Below are 14,759 nucleotides of genomic sequence, written 5' to 3' on the forward strand. Positions count from 1 at the left end.
CACCTTTTTTGTTAGTGTTTGTGCGTATGTGTGTGTGCATATGTTGAGATTTCTTTCTACCATAAAGCCTGTTTTCTCTGTGCTGTTGTTCAGGAACAAGAAATAGAATTTCGCTGTGATTGTGGAGGGACGGCCTCAGAACTGAAGTCGTCTTTTGATACACTGCCAAGGTGAGTAAGGTCACATCAGAAGTGATCGACTGACCAGGTTTCCAAACTGTGGCGCATCAAATATCAGAGTTTTTCGAGACAATACTTGAGCAGTCGTTTTCTCCCATCTTCTGTTTGTGTTTGACACTCATTCTTCTTATTTTCTACCTTGTTTGTGTTTTTTTTCTTCTTTTCTGCCAGAGTCCTGATCTTGCATCTGAAGAGGTTTGGCTTTACACAAACCTACAACATTAAGAAGGTGGATGACCCCGTCAGGCTGCAGAGGGACTTGGTGGTGCCATCCAATCAGGTAAAAACAGACTGCAGAACGTCTCAGGCTACATCCACACTAGCCCTGATAGATTTGAAAACTCCGTGTCCACACTAGCGTTTTCAGTCATTTTCAAATAGTTGTGCGTCTGCATTGAAACGGCCGAAAACGCTTACGTTCCAGTCCTGCGCATGCGCAAAAGTGAGTGAGGATTACAGAATTTGAAGAAAAGCTATCCGGAGCATGTACAAACTGATATTAATCTCTTTTAGGGCTTTCAAAGTTGAGAGCAATCAAAACAACTGCTGTAAAATGCACTCGGCTATCTTTGTTTAATTGCTCACATGACTGCATCACATGACTAAAATGCGTCATCGTTTTAGAAAGTCTGCGTTTTCGAGTGTCCACACTGCGACGGGACAACTCCGTTTTGAAATGTGTGCGTTTTCGAGAGCGTTTTCAAGATGCTGTGTTTTTCCTTGAGGAAAACGCCGTCTCAGTGTGGACGGGAGGTCAAAGCGGAGAGAAAACGATGTGTTTTCAAACGAAAACGCATTAGTGTGGACGTAGCCTCAGCAAATCAGCTTAATTATGGCTCTGATGTGAGACTTTATGAAACTAACACTCTTTGGATTTGTTCCTTCTCAGGGTGGTGGCTGTTATAGTCTTGTCAGCATCATCAGTCATTATGGAGGCACAGAATCAGGTAAAACAACAGACTTGTTACAAACAGAAAATGAAAACTTTTCAGTGAAGGACTCACACACAAAAGCTTTTGATGTTCTAAGAAGCACTAAGTCAAAATCACTGTTTGCTTGAATCAGTTGACTTCCAGAAGTTGGATTCATTTGTCTTAATGTGATTTCAGGACACTACATCTGTAATTCTGTCCATCCTGAGGAGAGTCAGCACTCTACATCAGATCGCTGGCTCACCTATAATGACGCACAGGTGCTCCACACAACCGGATCTGCAGCTTGTGAGGAACAGCAGCACTCGGCCTACATGCTGTTTTACAAGAGAAACGTAAGAAGACACAGCATCTCATCCTGAAGTGAGAGAATTTTTAAATGTCCTGTTACCTTGTTAACCAGTTTTGTCTTCATTCTCAGTTCTGAAACAGGAAATGGAAGGAAGGTCATCATCATGCTGAGAAGAAACAACACTCGTCCCAGCCCACCATCGCACACTGGAGGACAAGTACTGGTAAGTATTGCCCTCAGGAGGAAGGGTCCTCCCAGAGAGCCTGGTCCTCCCAAGATTTCTTCCTCCAGGAGGGAGTTTTTTCTTGCCACCGTCGCCCCACATTCACTGGTCTCATCAGCAGGGACATTTTTAACATCCTAAGACCTGAACTCTTTCATGGCATGCATTTTTAATTTCTCTGTGCCATTTGGGTTGATTGGGATCCGATGAATGTGAAAACAAAGACATCAGATTCGGACTATCTTTTTTTTGTTTCTCAAAAAAATGAGATCCACATATGAGGACATTCATTTTAAAGTTCGATTGAACAGTGGCAGTGTAATGTCCTCCCTCATAAGTGGATATCAGGTTTTTGAAGAGCAAAATTTTGTATTTTGGTCTCATAAATCTTATGTCCACATATGTGGACACCAGGTCCTAGGAGGTTAAAACAAAATCTACTAGTAGTGCAGCACTACTAGAGATCGTCCTTTTCTAGACCAGTGTTTGGCTTGCTCTCTGGAACAACAAATTAGTGCTGTCAGCGTTAACGTCATTTTAACTAATGACGTTTACGCTGACAGCACTAATTTGTTGTTATTATTATTAATATTATTATTAATTTATTTGTAAAATAAATTAAATTTAAAAAAACAAAGAAACAATTTGATTCTTTATGTTATTTTGTTTTATTAAAATCAAAATAACAACAAAACAAAAATAACTAATAAAAAAAATATTAAAAGTATTCAGCAGTGTTTTGTGAAATTTGTAATGAGCCTTAGTTAAGTTGATGTCACAGAAGTTTCTGAATCATTTAGATTGTTCAACAAACTGATTCACTCAGGTAAAGATGGTAAGCTGGAGCAATGGTACGCTTGGAGTTCAGTTTAAGTTTTCAGACAAACATTCACTCGATCAGTTGCAGCTTCTGCTTTTAAATAAATGATTTAGCTGCAAATGTTTAGCTGCAGGTAGCAAAGTCCAAAAGTGACAACATTTCCACTGCAGTCTCTCCAGAAATGGCTTATAAACTTTTGACCAAATTAGATATTTATCCTTGGATCATTGACAACCCTGTAGGGTGAAAATCTTTAATTGTACCTTTTATAACATTTTAACAAGTTACTGTCTCCTGCTGCATGTTTCCTGTTTTGGCTGAACTTCATCAGCTCAAAAAACTCACCGTGCTGTGGTGTACTAAATGACCTCATGTACAGGACACACTGAAGGCCGGTTTGCAACGTTTAATCAACAAAGTCAAGATCAGTTAACAACAACCGGACCCAGTGTTGTATATTTGTTTCCCAAAAGATTGAAATAGTGGAGAGAAATCAGGTTCTGAAACCATCCAGAAGACAAAGTCTCCAACTGGTTTGTGGAAGTCCAGTTTCTCCAAATTAATCAGCGGGTGAAATGTCTCTTCATGGATGGTTTTGATTCTGTTGTTGTTCACGAACAAAGCCCTCAAAGCAGCATATGAAAGAAAGTCATCTTTCATTGTTGTCTCCAGCGTGTTAAAAGAGAGATCGAGCTCAGTGATGAGTTTTGAAGCAGCTGCAGGGACTTCTCGAAGGTTGTTCACAGTGGTGACACTGTTGACTGGTGATTGACAAGCACTGAGATACTAACATGACAAACACAAGAAACATCATGACTTATTCTCCTGAGTGCCTGCAAAACACAAACACAAAATCAAACTCAAAGCTTTTCTCTCAGGTGCTGGTGTGGCACAATCTAATGATAAGAAAGGTCATGCTAACAGCTTTTGGAGCACAGCTGTACAAAATAACAGCTTTTGGAGCACAAAATGCATTAGAGGTAAACCCAGTACCCAAACATGTTAACAAGGATAAAGAAAAAACCTGAAACAAAAGCAGGTAGTGTGGTGATTTATGTTGTGAGGATGCTTTCACTCCCATCAAAGTCGCCCAGTGTTGAGAACCCAAATGAGCCCAAAAACCTCAAGTGGCTGCAACCAACAGCGAACGTCAAGAAGTGGATACTTGCATGTTGAGCCAGAAACATGCAGAAAACCCAAAAGAGGCAAGACAGCACATCTTGGTGCCACTCAGGCAGTACGAACACCTGGAAAGAGGAGCCCACAGTTCAGACCCAAGGACACCAGCCAGCCAGTTATAAGTCTAGTTTTAATTTTCATTTTAGTTAGTGTTATGGCCTGTCTAAGGGTGGCCAGACCATAATATAAGGGTGATCCACCCCTGTCTGACCCTAAGCAGCACATCACACAACCAGTACAATTTTGACGGTGATTTTTTTTCACAGTGATTGAATTCTAACAAAGGAAAGGAGCGAACTACAGCTTCGGGGTGGACCCCAAAACAACAAACAAAAGGGACCGTATCTAAAGGATGTACAAAACTTATTTATGAAAAGAATAAAACCAAATGACAATGTCTTATCTCCCTAACTAACAAAAACATGAGAAAAGGGTAATCGAATAGAGTGAACCATAGACTGTATAAAAGATAGGACCATTGCAACTTTACTGCAGCACTTCACCCTTTCACATAGTCCCAGCTCTTCTCTGTCATGTTTTATGGTGCTGCAAATGTCTTCAGTTGGTGAAAGGTCTGGGCTGCTGCTGTCTTGTTGTGCTTGCTATGCATCCCTGACTCGTTTCTTCTTTCTGCATCAAGTAAGGAATGTAGTGAAAGTTCCCAAGAGGTTAAAAACACCACTGAAAAAATGCCATCAGACCTGAGTTGGGACACTTGGATTATGGAGCTTCTGGACCAAGAGAGTGGATGGGAGCATGTGTTTAATAAGTAAGAGAATAACGTCCCCCAAAATGTCCCTAACTAACAAAAACATGAGAAAAGGGTAATCAAATAAAAAGGCAGTCCACCCCTACATGCTCCTGTATAAAGAAACAGGTAACACAAAGCCTGCTGGTTGAGGTCCATGGCAGTGTCATCTTATATGTTGTCTCCAGGTCAAGGAGACAACATACAGTGGGGCAAAAAAGTATTTAGTCAGCCACCGATTGTGCAAGTTCCCCCACCTAAAATGATGACAGAGGTCAGTAATTTGCACCAGAGGTACACTTCAACTGTGAGAGACAGAATGTGAAAAAAAAATCCATGAATCCACATGGTAGGATTTGTAAAGAACTTATTCGTAAATCAGGGTGGAAAATAAGTATTTGGTCAATAACAAAAATACAACTCAATACTTTGTAACATAACCTTTGTTGGCAATAACAGAGGTCAAACGTTTACTATAGGTCTTTACCAGGTTTGCACACACAGTAGCTGGTATTTTGGCCCATTCCTCCATGCAGATCTTCTCGAGAGCAGTGATGTTTTGGGGCTGTCACCGAGCAACACAGACTTTCAACTCCCGCCACAGATTTTCTATGGGGTTGAGGTCTGGAGACTGGCTAGGCCACTCCAGGACTTTCAAATGCTTCTTACGGAGCCACTCCTTTGTTGCCCGGACGCTGTGTTTTGGATCATTGTCATGTTGGAAGACCCAGCCTCGTTTCATCTTCAAAGTTCTCACTGATGGAAGGAGGTTTTGGCTCAAAATCTCACGATACATGGCCCCATTCATCCTGTCCTTAACACGGATCAGCCGTCCTGTCCCCTTGGCAGAAAAACAGCCCCATAGCATGATGTTTCCACCCCCATGCTTCACAGTAGGTATGGTGCTCTTGGGATGCAACTCAGTATTCTTCTTCCTCCAAACACGACGAGTTGAGTTTATACCAAAAAGTTCTACTTTGGTTTCATCTGACCACATGACATTCTCCCAATCCTCTGCTGTATCATCCATGTGCTCTCTGGCAAACTTCAGACGGGCCTGGACATGCACTGGCTTCAGCAGCGGAACACGTCTGGCACTGCGGGATTTGATTCCCTGCCGTTGTAGTGTGTTACTGATGGTGAGCTTTGTTACTTTGGTCCCAGCTCTCTGCAGGTCATTCACCAGGTCCCCCCGTGTGGTTCTGGGATCTTTGCTCACCGTTCTCATGATCATTTTGACCCCACGGGATGAGATCTTGCGTGGAGCCCCAGATCGAGGGAGATTATCAGTGGTCTTGTATGTCTTCCATTTTCTGATGATTGCTCCCACAGTTGATTTTTTCACACCAAGCTGCTTGCCTATTGTAGATTCACTCTTCCCAGTCTGGTGCAGGTCTACAATACTTTTCCTGGTGTCCTTCGAAAGCTCTTTGGTCTTGGCCATGGCGGAGTTTGGAGTCTGACTGTTTGAGGCTGTGGACAGGTGTCTTTTATACAGATGATGCGTTCAAACAGGTGTCATTCATACAGGTAACGAGTGGGGGACAGAAAAGCTTCTTACAGAAGACGTTACAGGTCTGTGAGAGCCAGAGATTTTCCTTGTTTGAGGTGACCAAATACTTATTTTCCACCCTAATTTACGAATAAATTCTTTACAAATCCTACCATGTGAATTCATGGATTTTTTTTTTCACATTCTGTCTCTCACAGTTGAAGTGTACCTCTGGTGCAAATTACTGACCTCTGTCATCATTTTAAGTGGGGGAACTTGCACAATCGGTGGCTGACTAAATACTTTTTTGCCCCACTGTAAATGATGGATTCAGGGCCTTTTACAATAATCTTTATTCTACACAAGGTAGTTTAGATGAACAGAAATTCGAAGCATTCTTTACTGATTTAAACCTGCCACAGCTTTCTACTACTGACCAGCAGATTATAGATGCTCCAATTACAGTGGAGGAGATTACCCGTGCAATTAACAGTATGCCACTTAATAAAGCTCCAGGATTAGATGGGTTACCATTGGATTTCTATAGAGCATTTGAGGATACGTTAAGTCCCCTGTTGCTCGATGTTTATAATGAGGCGTTCAAAGTACCATACCATACCATACCATACCATACCATACCACCTTTATTTATAAAGCACTTTAACATAAAACCAGAGTTCACAAAGTGCTGTACATGCTAAAAGCATAAGTAAAGAAAATTAAAATGAGATAAGATAAAATAAATAACTAAAAAACTAAAATAAATTGAAACATGTCAAAACAAATTGAGTCAACCCCTCTAATCAATGCCAAAGGCTTCAGCGAATAAATATGTTTTAAGAAGACTTTTAAATTCAGAGAGAGAAGAGGCCTGCCTAACATGCAAGGGTAGATCATTCCACAACTTTGGAGCAACTACAGCAAAAGCACGATCACCTTTAGATTTATACTTAGTTTTTGGTACCTTAAGGAGCTGCTGATTGGCGGACCTAAGGGAACGGGGAGGTGTATATGGTTGTAGTAGCTCCGAGAGGTAGGGGGGGGGGGGGCCAGGCCATTAAGAGATTTAAAAGCAAATAAGAGAATTTTAAAAACAATCCTAAAATGTACAGGTAGCCAGTGGAGTGAAATTAAAATTGGGGTAATGTGCTCAAACTTTTTTGTTCCAGTTAAAAGACGTGCTGCAGCATTTTGCACAACCTGCAGGCGCCTAATGGACGCATCACTAACCCCAAAATAAAGTGCGTTACAATAATCCAGCCTAGAAGTAACAAAGGCATGGATTACTGTCTCAAAATGCTGTTTCGATAAGATAGGCTTTATTTTGGCTAATTCCCTCAAATGAAAAAAGCTAGATCTTACAACAGCTCTGACCTGGCTTTCAAGTTTAAGATTTGCCCAGTCCCAGCTCCATAACCAAGAAGGCCCAGCAGCATCTCTACTTCATGCAGAAGCTGAGGAAAGCCCATCTCCCACCATCCATTCTCACCACCTTTTACAGTGGGACTAATGAGAGCATCCTAAGTAGCTGCATCACTGTCTGGTATGGTAACTGCAGCGTATTGGATCGCAGTACCCTACAACGGATTGTGAGAGCAGCTAAGAAGGTCATTGGAGCCCCTCTCCCCTCCTTATAACACCCGCTTGCTAGAGGACCCCACACAGCCTTCAAACACACTCTTCACCCTGCTGCCTTCTGGAAAGAGGTCCCACAACATCCGGGCCCTCGCTACCAAACTACGGAAAAGTTTCTTCCCACAAGCCGTCAGACCCCTGAACACTCAGTGACTGCACTGGCACACGCACACCTTCACACATGTCACTACCAAGCACTTGTCTGCAGTATCTCACACTCATACACATACATACAGACACCAAGTTACTTTTGCACAATACTCAGCATTTTGCACATTTCCATTGTCTTGTGTCTGTTTCGTCCTGTTCTGTCACGTTTTGCACTGTTTTGTCTTGTTTATTTTTGCAATTTATGCACACTGCACTTTATGTAGTCCTGGGTTTGTCCGTATATGTCATATATAGCACCAGGGTCTCGGAGGAACGCTGTCTCATTTCACTCTGTACAGCACCTCTGCACGTGGTTAAAATGACAATAAAAGCCACTTGACTTGACCTGTTTTGTGTAGCAGTTGCTTGGAGACAAGCACCATACAGTTCAAATGAGCATACATTCCAAAATATGCAAATTTGCCCCATACATCATAATGATGATGTTTGCTGTTCAGGGTATGAACATTCTATGCTGAAAGTTTATAAATATACAACCTTTGACTGTTTGTTTTCAGTTGAACTTTTGCAAAGCTGAGGAGATTTTGGCTGCGATCACATCAAGTCCAAAGATGTTTAAACTTCTTTTTCACAGAAAGGTAAGTTTGAAGAGACTCGCAGCACATTTCTATGAATATTTTCTTATGGTAAACAAGCATTTTTGAAACTTTTAAGGAAGCTTCTTGGATGATTTCTGTAAAAACTGAATTTTGAATCCAAATGAAGGATTTTGTATTTTCATACCATATACTTTGTTTTATGCCATTACTGATGTTGCTTTTCTTGTTTCTAAACAGAAATCACACAAACAAAACGTGGCAGAGAAGGAAATTCCTTCTACGTCTCATCAGAGGTAAAGAAATGCGCCAGTCTTTAATGCTGCTGGAGATATTTATAGCAGTGGTTGAGTTGGAGCTCTTTTATTTCCCTTTTATTGGTGTTTTGTATTTACATCTTTTTTACTACTTCTAGTCTTGTCTATAATTTATATTGATTCAGAGATTAGCATTTGAAAATGTAGAGTGTAAATGTACAAAATACATGATTTTGTTCCATTACAGTTATTAATTTTTATCTGCAATCTCCAGCATGTACTCCTTGTTAAAAATTTGCACTTTGAAAAATAACATTTACACTTTTGTCCTCATCAGCATCCCGGATGCTCCTGTTACTGAAAATGGTCAAAAGAAGAGAAAATGGAGACACCTCTGCTGTTCCTCGGTTTGCTTTTACACAAAACATATGAAATGCACATTCTCTTTAAATTGCACTTGTTAATTTAAAGTGACTTTACTTTTTTAATAAACATATGTTTGTTCGTCCTCTGCAGCAAACTGACAGCGATGCAGAGGCAGAGAGCAACACTGTGAAGACACAAAAAAAGTGTCGCTGGTTTCTTTTTAAATTCTGGAAGGTATGTTTTATGGAAAGAGTCACTGTCATCAAGCATTTACTCATCACAGTTAAATGAGAAGAATTAAGAGCAATTTAGCACACAGCTATGTCCTCAAATTAAGTTCAAAGATGTTTAAATGGTTTTTTTTCACAGAAAGGTAAGTTCGAAGAGACTTGCAGGATGTTTCTCTAAATATTTTTTATGGTGAATAAGCATTTTTGAAGCTTCATGGATGATTTCTGTAAAAACTGAATTTTGATCAGAACCAAATGAAGGATTTTGTATCTCATAGGACAAACTTTAAAACTCAATTTAAGGCATGAATAAATTGTTTTTATTTTATTTAAAGATATTCCTATATCTGCTTCATGAGCTGACAGCTCACTAAAGTGATAAATAATATGAAATAATACCAAATTCTCTAACTGGACACTTTTCATGGAGAGACCCACTTGGTATGTTTGTTTTATGCCATTACTGATGTTGGTTTTCTTGTTTCTAAACAGAAATTACACAAACAAAACGTGGCAGAGAAGGAAATTCCTTCTACGTCTCATCAGAGGTAAAGAAATGCGCCACTCTTTAATGCTGCTGGAGATATTTATAGCAGTGGTTGAGTTGGAGCTCTTTTATTTCCCTTTTATTGGCATTTTTCTTCCACCTTGTGTATTTACATCTTTTTTACTCCTTCTAGTCTTGTCTATTATTTATATGGATGCAGAGATTAGCGTTTGAAAATGTAGAGTGTAAATGTATAAAATACATGATTTTGTTCATGTTGGTATTCCATTACAGTTATTCACTTTTATTAGCAATCTGTATTAGCAAAATGTACTCCTTCTTATAAATTTCCACAACATTTACACTTTTGTCCTCATCAGCATCCCGGATGCTTCTGTTGCTGCCACACCACATAACCCTGAAAATGGCCAAAAGAAGAGAAAATGGAGACACATCTTCTGCTGTTCCTCGGTTTGCTTTTACACAAAACATATGAAATACACATTCTCTTTAAAATGTACTTTTTAATAAACTTATGTTTGTTCGTCCTCTGCAGCAAACTGACAGCGATGCAGAGGCAGAGAGCAACACTGTGAAGACTCTTTTTAAATCCGGGAAGGTATGTTTTATGGAAAGAGTCACTGTCATCAAGCATTTACTCATCACAGTTAAATGAGAGCAATTAAGAGCAATGAGGCACACAGCTATGTCCTATATATTTATATCAGGTAAGAAGCACCACGGAAACGATCCCAGCAGACCTGAGTTGGGACACTTGGATTATGGAGCTTCTGGACCAAGAGAGTGGATGGGAGCATGTGTTTAACAGGTAAGAGAAAGACGTCCTCCAAAATGTTTCAACTTCAAAGCTCATGCATCCATGCACATACACTGCTCAGCATCCTGACATCTTTCCTAATTTTGTGTTTGTGTTTTTACCTTTTTGGAGCAGTGTAGCATGCGGTGGAGAAATAATAGAAAGTCAAACTGGGACTATAGACTGCTTCGGGTGAGTACACGTGGTGCACAAAGACCAAAGCTCACTTTGTCAAAGTGGAGAAAATGAATTCTTTTACACTGATACTGTAAACGTTGTGCGTGTGTGTCAGGTTTCCAAACATCGGAAACACCTGCTACATGAACTCCTGCCTGCAGAGCCTCCTCAACATTGAGGAGTTCATAAGAGACATCAGGCGTCAGGAGGTTTTGTGGAGCACAGATCCAGAAGCTCAGCTCTTAAGGTGCGCTACGTCAACCTTCTACTTTCTTCAAAAACCTGAAGAACAAAGAGATCTAACAGCAGAAATGTCTGTTTACCCTTTCCTTTCTACAGAAGGCTCATTGATGTCAGGGACTGTCATGAGTCAACAGATTATGGCCTTAAAGATCACCACCTAAGAGCTTTTAAGAAGGCATTCAGCAGTCAAGCTCCTGAATACACCGGCAGTGCACAGAAAGTGCGTCAGCTATTTGGACATTTTGTTTTTTTGCTTTACCTTCTGATTTTGATGTACTGTTTTAAATCTCTCTGCTTTTCTTTCAGGACGCTCATGAATTCCTAACATTGTTCCTCAATGAGGTCAAAAGGCTCGCACCTCACCTGGAGAGGAACGCAGCTCTCCTGGGCCAAAGTTATACCTGCCCAGTAGAAGAGCATCACATTTTTAAAATGGAAAACATGAGGACATGCAAGAGGTAAGCCTGTCTTTCAGAAACGCAGAGCTGGTTGCAATGTTTTCATATACCTCTTTTCCACCTACCTGATCTTTACTTTAACTACGTTACTCCTGAAATGTGTAGCTGTGGTCACCAATCATCACAGCACGAGGACTTCACCAGCTTGTCTCTTGACCTTGTTCCAGAGGGGTCTATTATAAACATGTTAGAGACATACTTGAAGGTAAGATCACAAATTCCAATAGAGTTGTAGTGTCAGCGATCTTAACACACCTTTTTTGTTAGTGTTTGTGCGTATGTGTGTGTGCATATGTTGAGATTTCTTTCTACCATAAAGCCTGTTTTCTCTGTGCTGTTGTTCAGGAACAAGAAATAGAATTTCGCTGTGATTGTGGAGGGACGGCCTCAGAACTGAAGTCGTCTTTTGATACACTGCCAAGGTGAGTAAGGTCACATCAGAAGTGATCGACTGACCAGGTTTCCAAACTGTGGCGCATCAAATATCAGAGTTTTTCGAGACAATACTTGAGCAGTCGTTTTCTCCCATCTTCTGTTTGTGTTTGACACTCATTCTTCTTATTTTCTACCTTGTTTGTGTTTTTTTTTTCTTTTCTGCCAGAGTCCTGATCTTGCATCTGAAGAGGTTTGGCTTTACACAAACCTACAACATTAAGAAGGTGGATGACCCCGTCAGGCTGCAGAGGGACTTGGTGGTGCCATCCAATCAGGTAAAAAGAGACTGCAGAACGTCTCAGGCTACGTCCACACTAGCCCTGATAGATTTGAAAACTCCGTGTCCACACTAGTGTTTTCAGTCATTTTCAAATAGTTGTGCGTCTGCATTGAAACGGCCGAAAACGCTTACGTTCCAGTCCTGCGCATGCGCAAAAGTGAGTGAGGATTACAGAATTTGAAGAAAAGCTATCCGGAGCATGTACAAACTGATATTAATCTTTTTTAGGGCTGTCAAAGTTGAGAGCAATCAAAACAACTGCTGTAAAATGCACTCGGCTATCTTTGTTTAATTGCTCACATGACTGCATCACATGACTAAAATGCGTCATCGTTTTAGAAAGTCTGCGTTTTCGAGTGTCCACACTGCGACGGGACAACTCCGTTTTGAAATGTGTGCGTTTTCGAGAGCGTTTTCAAGATGCTGTGTTTTTCCTTGAGGAAAACGCCATCTCAGTGTGGACGGGAGGTCAAAGCGGAGAGAAAACGATGTGTTTTCAAACGAAAACGCATTAGTGTGGACGTAGCCTCAGCAAATCAGCTTAATTATGGCTCTGATGTGAGACTTTGTGAAACTAACACTCTTTGGATTTGTTCCTTCTCAGGGTGGTGGCTGTTATAGTCTTGTCAGCATCATCAATCATTATGGAGGCACAGAGTCAGGTAAAACAACAGACTTGTTACAAACAGAAAATGAAAACTTTCTACTTTTCAGTGAAGGACTCACACACAAAAGCTTTTGATGTTCTAAGAAGCACTAAGTCAAAATCACTGTTTGCTTGAATCAGCTGACTTCCAGAAGTTGGATTCATTTGTCTTAATGTGATTTCAGGACACTACATCTGTAGTTCTGTCCATCCTGAGGAGAGTCAGCACTCTACATCAGATCGCTGGCTCACCTATAATGACGCACAGGTGCTCCACACAACCGGATCAGCAGCTTGTGAGGAACAGCAGCACTCGGCCTACATGCTGTTTTACAAGAGAAACGTAAGAAGACACAGCATCTCATCCTGAAGTGAGAGAATTTTTAAATGTCCTGTTACCTTGTTAACCAGTTTTGTCTTCATTCTCAGTTCTGAAACAGGAAATGGAAGGAAGGTCATCATCATGCTGAGAAGAAACAACACTCGTCCCAGCCCACCATCGCACACTGGAGGACAAGTACTGGTAAGTATTGCCCTCAGGAGGGAGGGTCCTCCCAGAGAGCCTGGTCCTCCCAAGATTTCTTCCTCCAGGAGGGAGTTTTTTCTTGCCACCGTCGCCCCACATTCACTGGTCTCATCAGCAGGGACATTTTTAACATCCTAAGACCTGAACTCTTTCATGGCATGCATTTTTAATTTCTCTGTGCCATTTGGGTTGATTGGGACCTGATGAATGTGAAAACAAAGACATCAGATTCGGACTATCTTTTTTTTGTTTCTCAAAAAAATGAGATCCACATATGAGGACATTCATTTTAAAGTTCGATTGAACAGGGGCAGTGTAATGTCCTCCCTCATAAGTGGATATCAGGTTTTTGAAGAGCAAAATTTTGTATTTTGGTCTCATAAATCTTATGTCCACATATGTGGACACCAGGTCCTAGGAGGTTAAAACAAAATCTACTAGTAGTGCAGCACTACTAGAGATCGTCCTTTTCTAGACCAGTGTTTGGCTTGCTCTCTGGAACAACAAATTAGTGCTGTCAGCGTTAACGTCATTTTAACTAATGACGTTTACGCTGACAGCACTAATTTGTTGTTATTATTATTAATATTATTATTAATTTATTTGTAAAATAAATTAAATTTAAAAAAACAAAGAAACAATTTGATTCTTTATGTTATTTTGTTTTATTAAAATCAAAATAACAACAAAACAAAAATAACTAATAAAAAAAATATTAAAAGTATTCAGCAGTGTTTTGTGAAATTTGTAATGAGCCTTAGTTAAGTTGATGTCACAGAAGTTTCTGAATCATTTAGATTGTTCAACAAACTGATTCACTCAGGTAAAGATGGTAAGCTGGAGCAATGGTACGCTTGGAGTTCAGTTTAAGTTTTCAGACAAACATTCACTCGATCAGTTGCAGCTTCTGCTTTTAAATAAATGATTTAGCTGCAAATGTTTAGCTGCAGGTAGCAAAGTCCAAAAGTGACAACATTTCCACTGCAGTCTCTCCAGAAATGGCTTATAAACTTTTGACCAAATTAGACATTTATCCTTGGATCATTGACAACCCTGTAGGGTGAAAATCTTTAATTGTACCTTTTATAACATTTTAACAAGTTACTGTCTCCTGCTGCATGTTTCCTGTTTTGGCTGAACTTCATCAGCAAAGCCCTCAAAGCAGCATATGAAAGAAAGTCATCTTTCATTGTTGTCTCCAGCGTGTTAAAAGAGAGATCGAGCTCAGTGATGAGTTTTGAAGCAGCTGCAGGGACTTCTCGAAGGTTTTGGCTCAAACAGTCGCAGGATGTTGTTCACAGTGGTGACACTGTTGACTGGGGATTGACAAGCACTGAGATACTAACATGACAAACACAAGAAACATCATGACTTATTCTCCTGAGTGCCTGCAAAACACAAACACAAAATCAAACTCAAAGCTTTTCTCTCAGGTGCTGGTGTGGCACAATCTAATGATAAGAAAGGTCATGCTTACAGCTTTTGGAGCACAGCTGCACAAAATAACAGCTTTTGGAGCACAAAATGCATTAGAGGTAAACCCAGTACCCAAACATGTTAACAAGGATAAAGAAAAAACCTGAAACAAAAGCAGGTAGTGTGGTGATTTATGTTGTGAGGATGCTTTCAC

At 40.4% G+C, this 14,759-nt stretch overlaps 1 protein-coding gene across 2 annotated transcripts; it reads left to right on the top strand.

The window, feature by feature from the left end:
* Window positions 1-93: 93 nt before the first annotated feature.
* LOC147327995 (uncharacterized) lies at window positions 94-13,797 on the top strand. 2 transcript variants are annotated; one of them, XM_086296059.1, is made up of 23 exons: window positions 94-170; window positions 351-459; window positions 1,069-1,126; window positions 1,289-1,446; window positions 1,533-1,626; window positions 8,169-8,249; window positions 8,448-8,503; window positions 8,802-8,871; window positions 8,981-9,064; window positions 9,553-9,608; window positions 9,928-10,018; window positions 10,104-10,166; window positions 10,276-10,376; window positions 10,497-10,556; window positions 10,657-10,788; window positions 10,881-11,004; window positions 11,091-11,242; window positions 11,348-11,447; window positions 11,588-11,664; window positions 11,844-11,952; window positions 12,562-12,619; window positions 12,789-12,946; window positions 13,033-13,797. In XM_086296059.1, the coding sequence occupies exons 2-23, from the start codon at window positions 413-415 to the stop codon at window positions 13,036-13,038; spliced, it is 1,935 nt and encodes a 644-aa protein (XP_086152185.1). In that variant the 5' UTR covers window positions 94-170; window positions 351-412; the 3' UTR covers window positions 13,039-13,797. The 2 variants fall into 2 exon arrangements, with proteins under 2 accessions (XP_086152185.1, XP_086152186.1); XM_086296060.1 differs by having other exon boundaries at window positions 10,500-10,556; window positions 13,033-13,793.
* Window positions 13,798-14,759: the final 962 nt, after the last annotated feature.

The sequence above is a fragment of the Aulonocara sp. 'chitande type north' Nkhata Bay genome, linkage group LG6 (genome assembly GCF_057382095.1).
Source record: "Aulonocara sp. 'chitande type north' Nkhata Bay isolate Kocher_YH1m ecotype deep benthic linkage group LG6, A_spYH_male_GT1.1, whole genome shotgun sequence".
Classification (NCBI taxonomy): domain Eukaryota; kingdom Metazoa; phylum Chordata; class Actinopteri; order Cichliformes; family Cichlidae; genus Aulonocara; species Aulonocara sp. 'chitande type north' Nkhata Bay.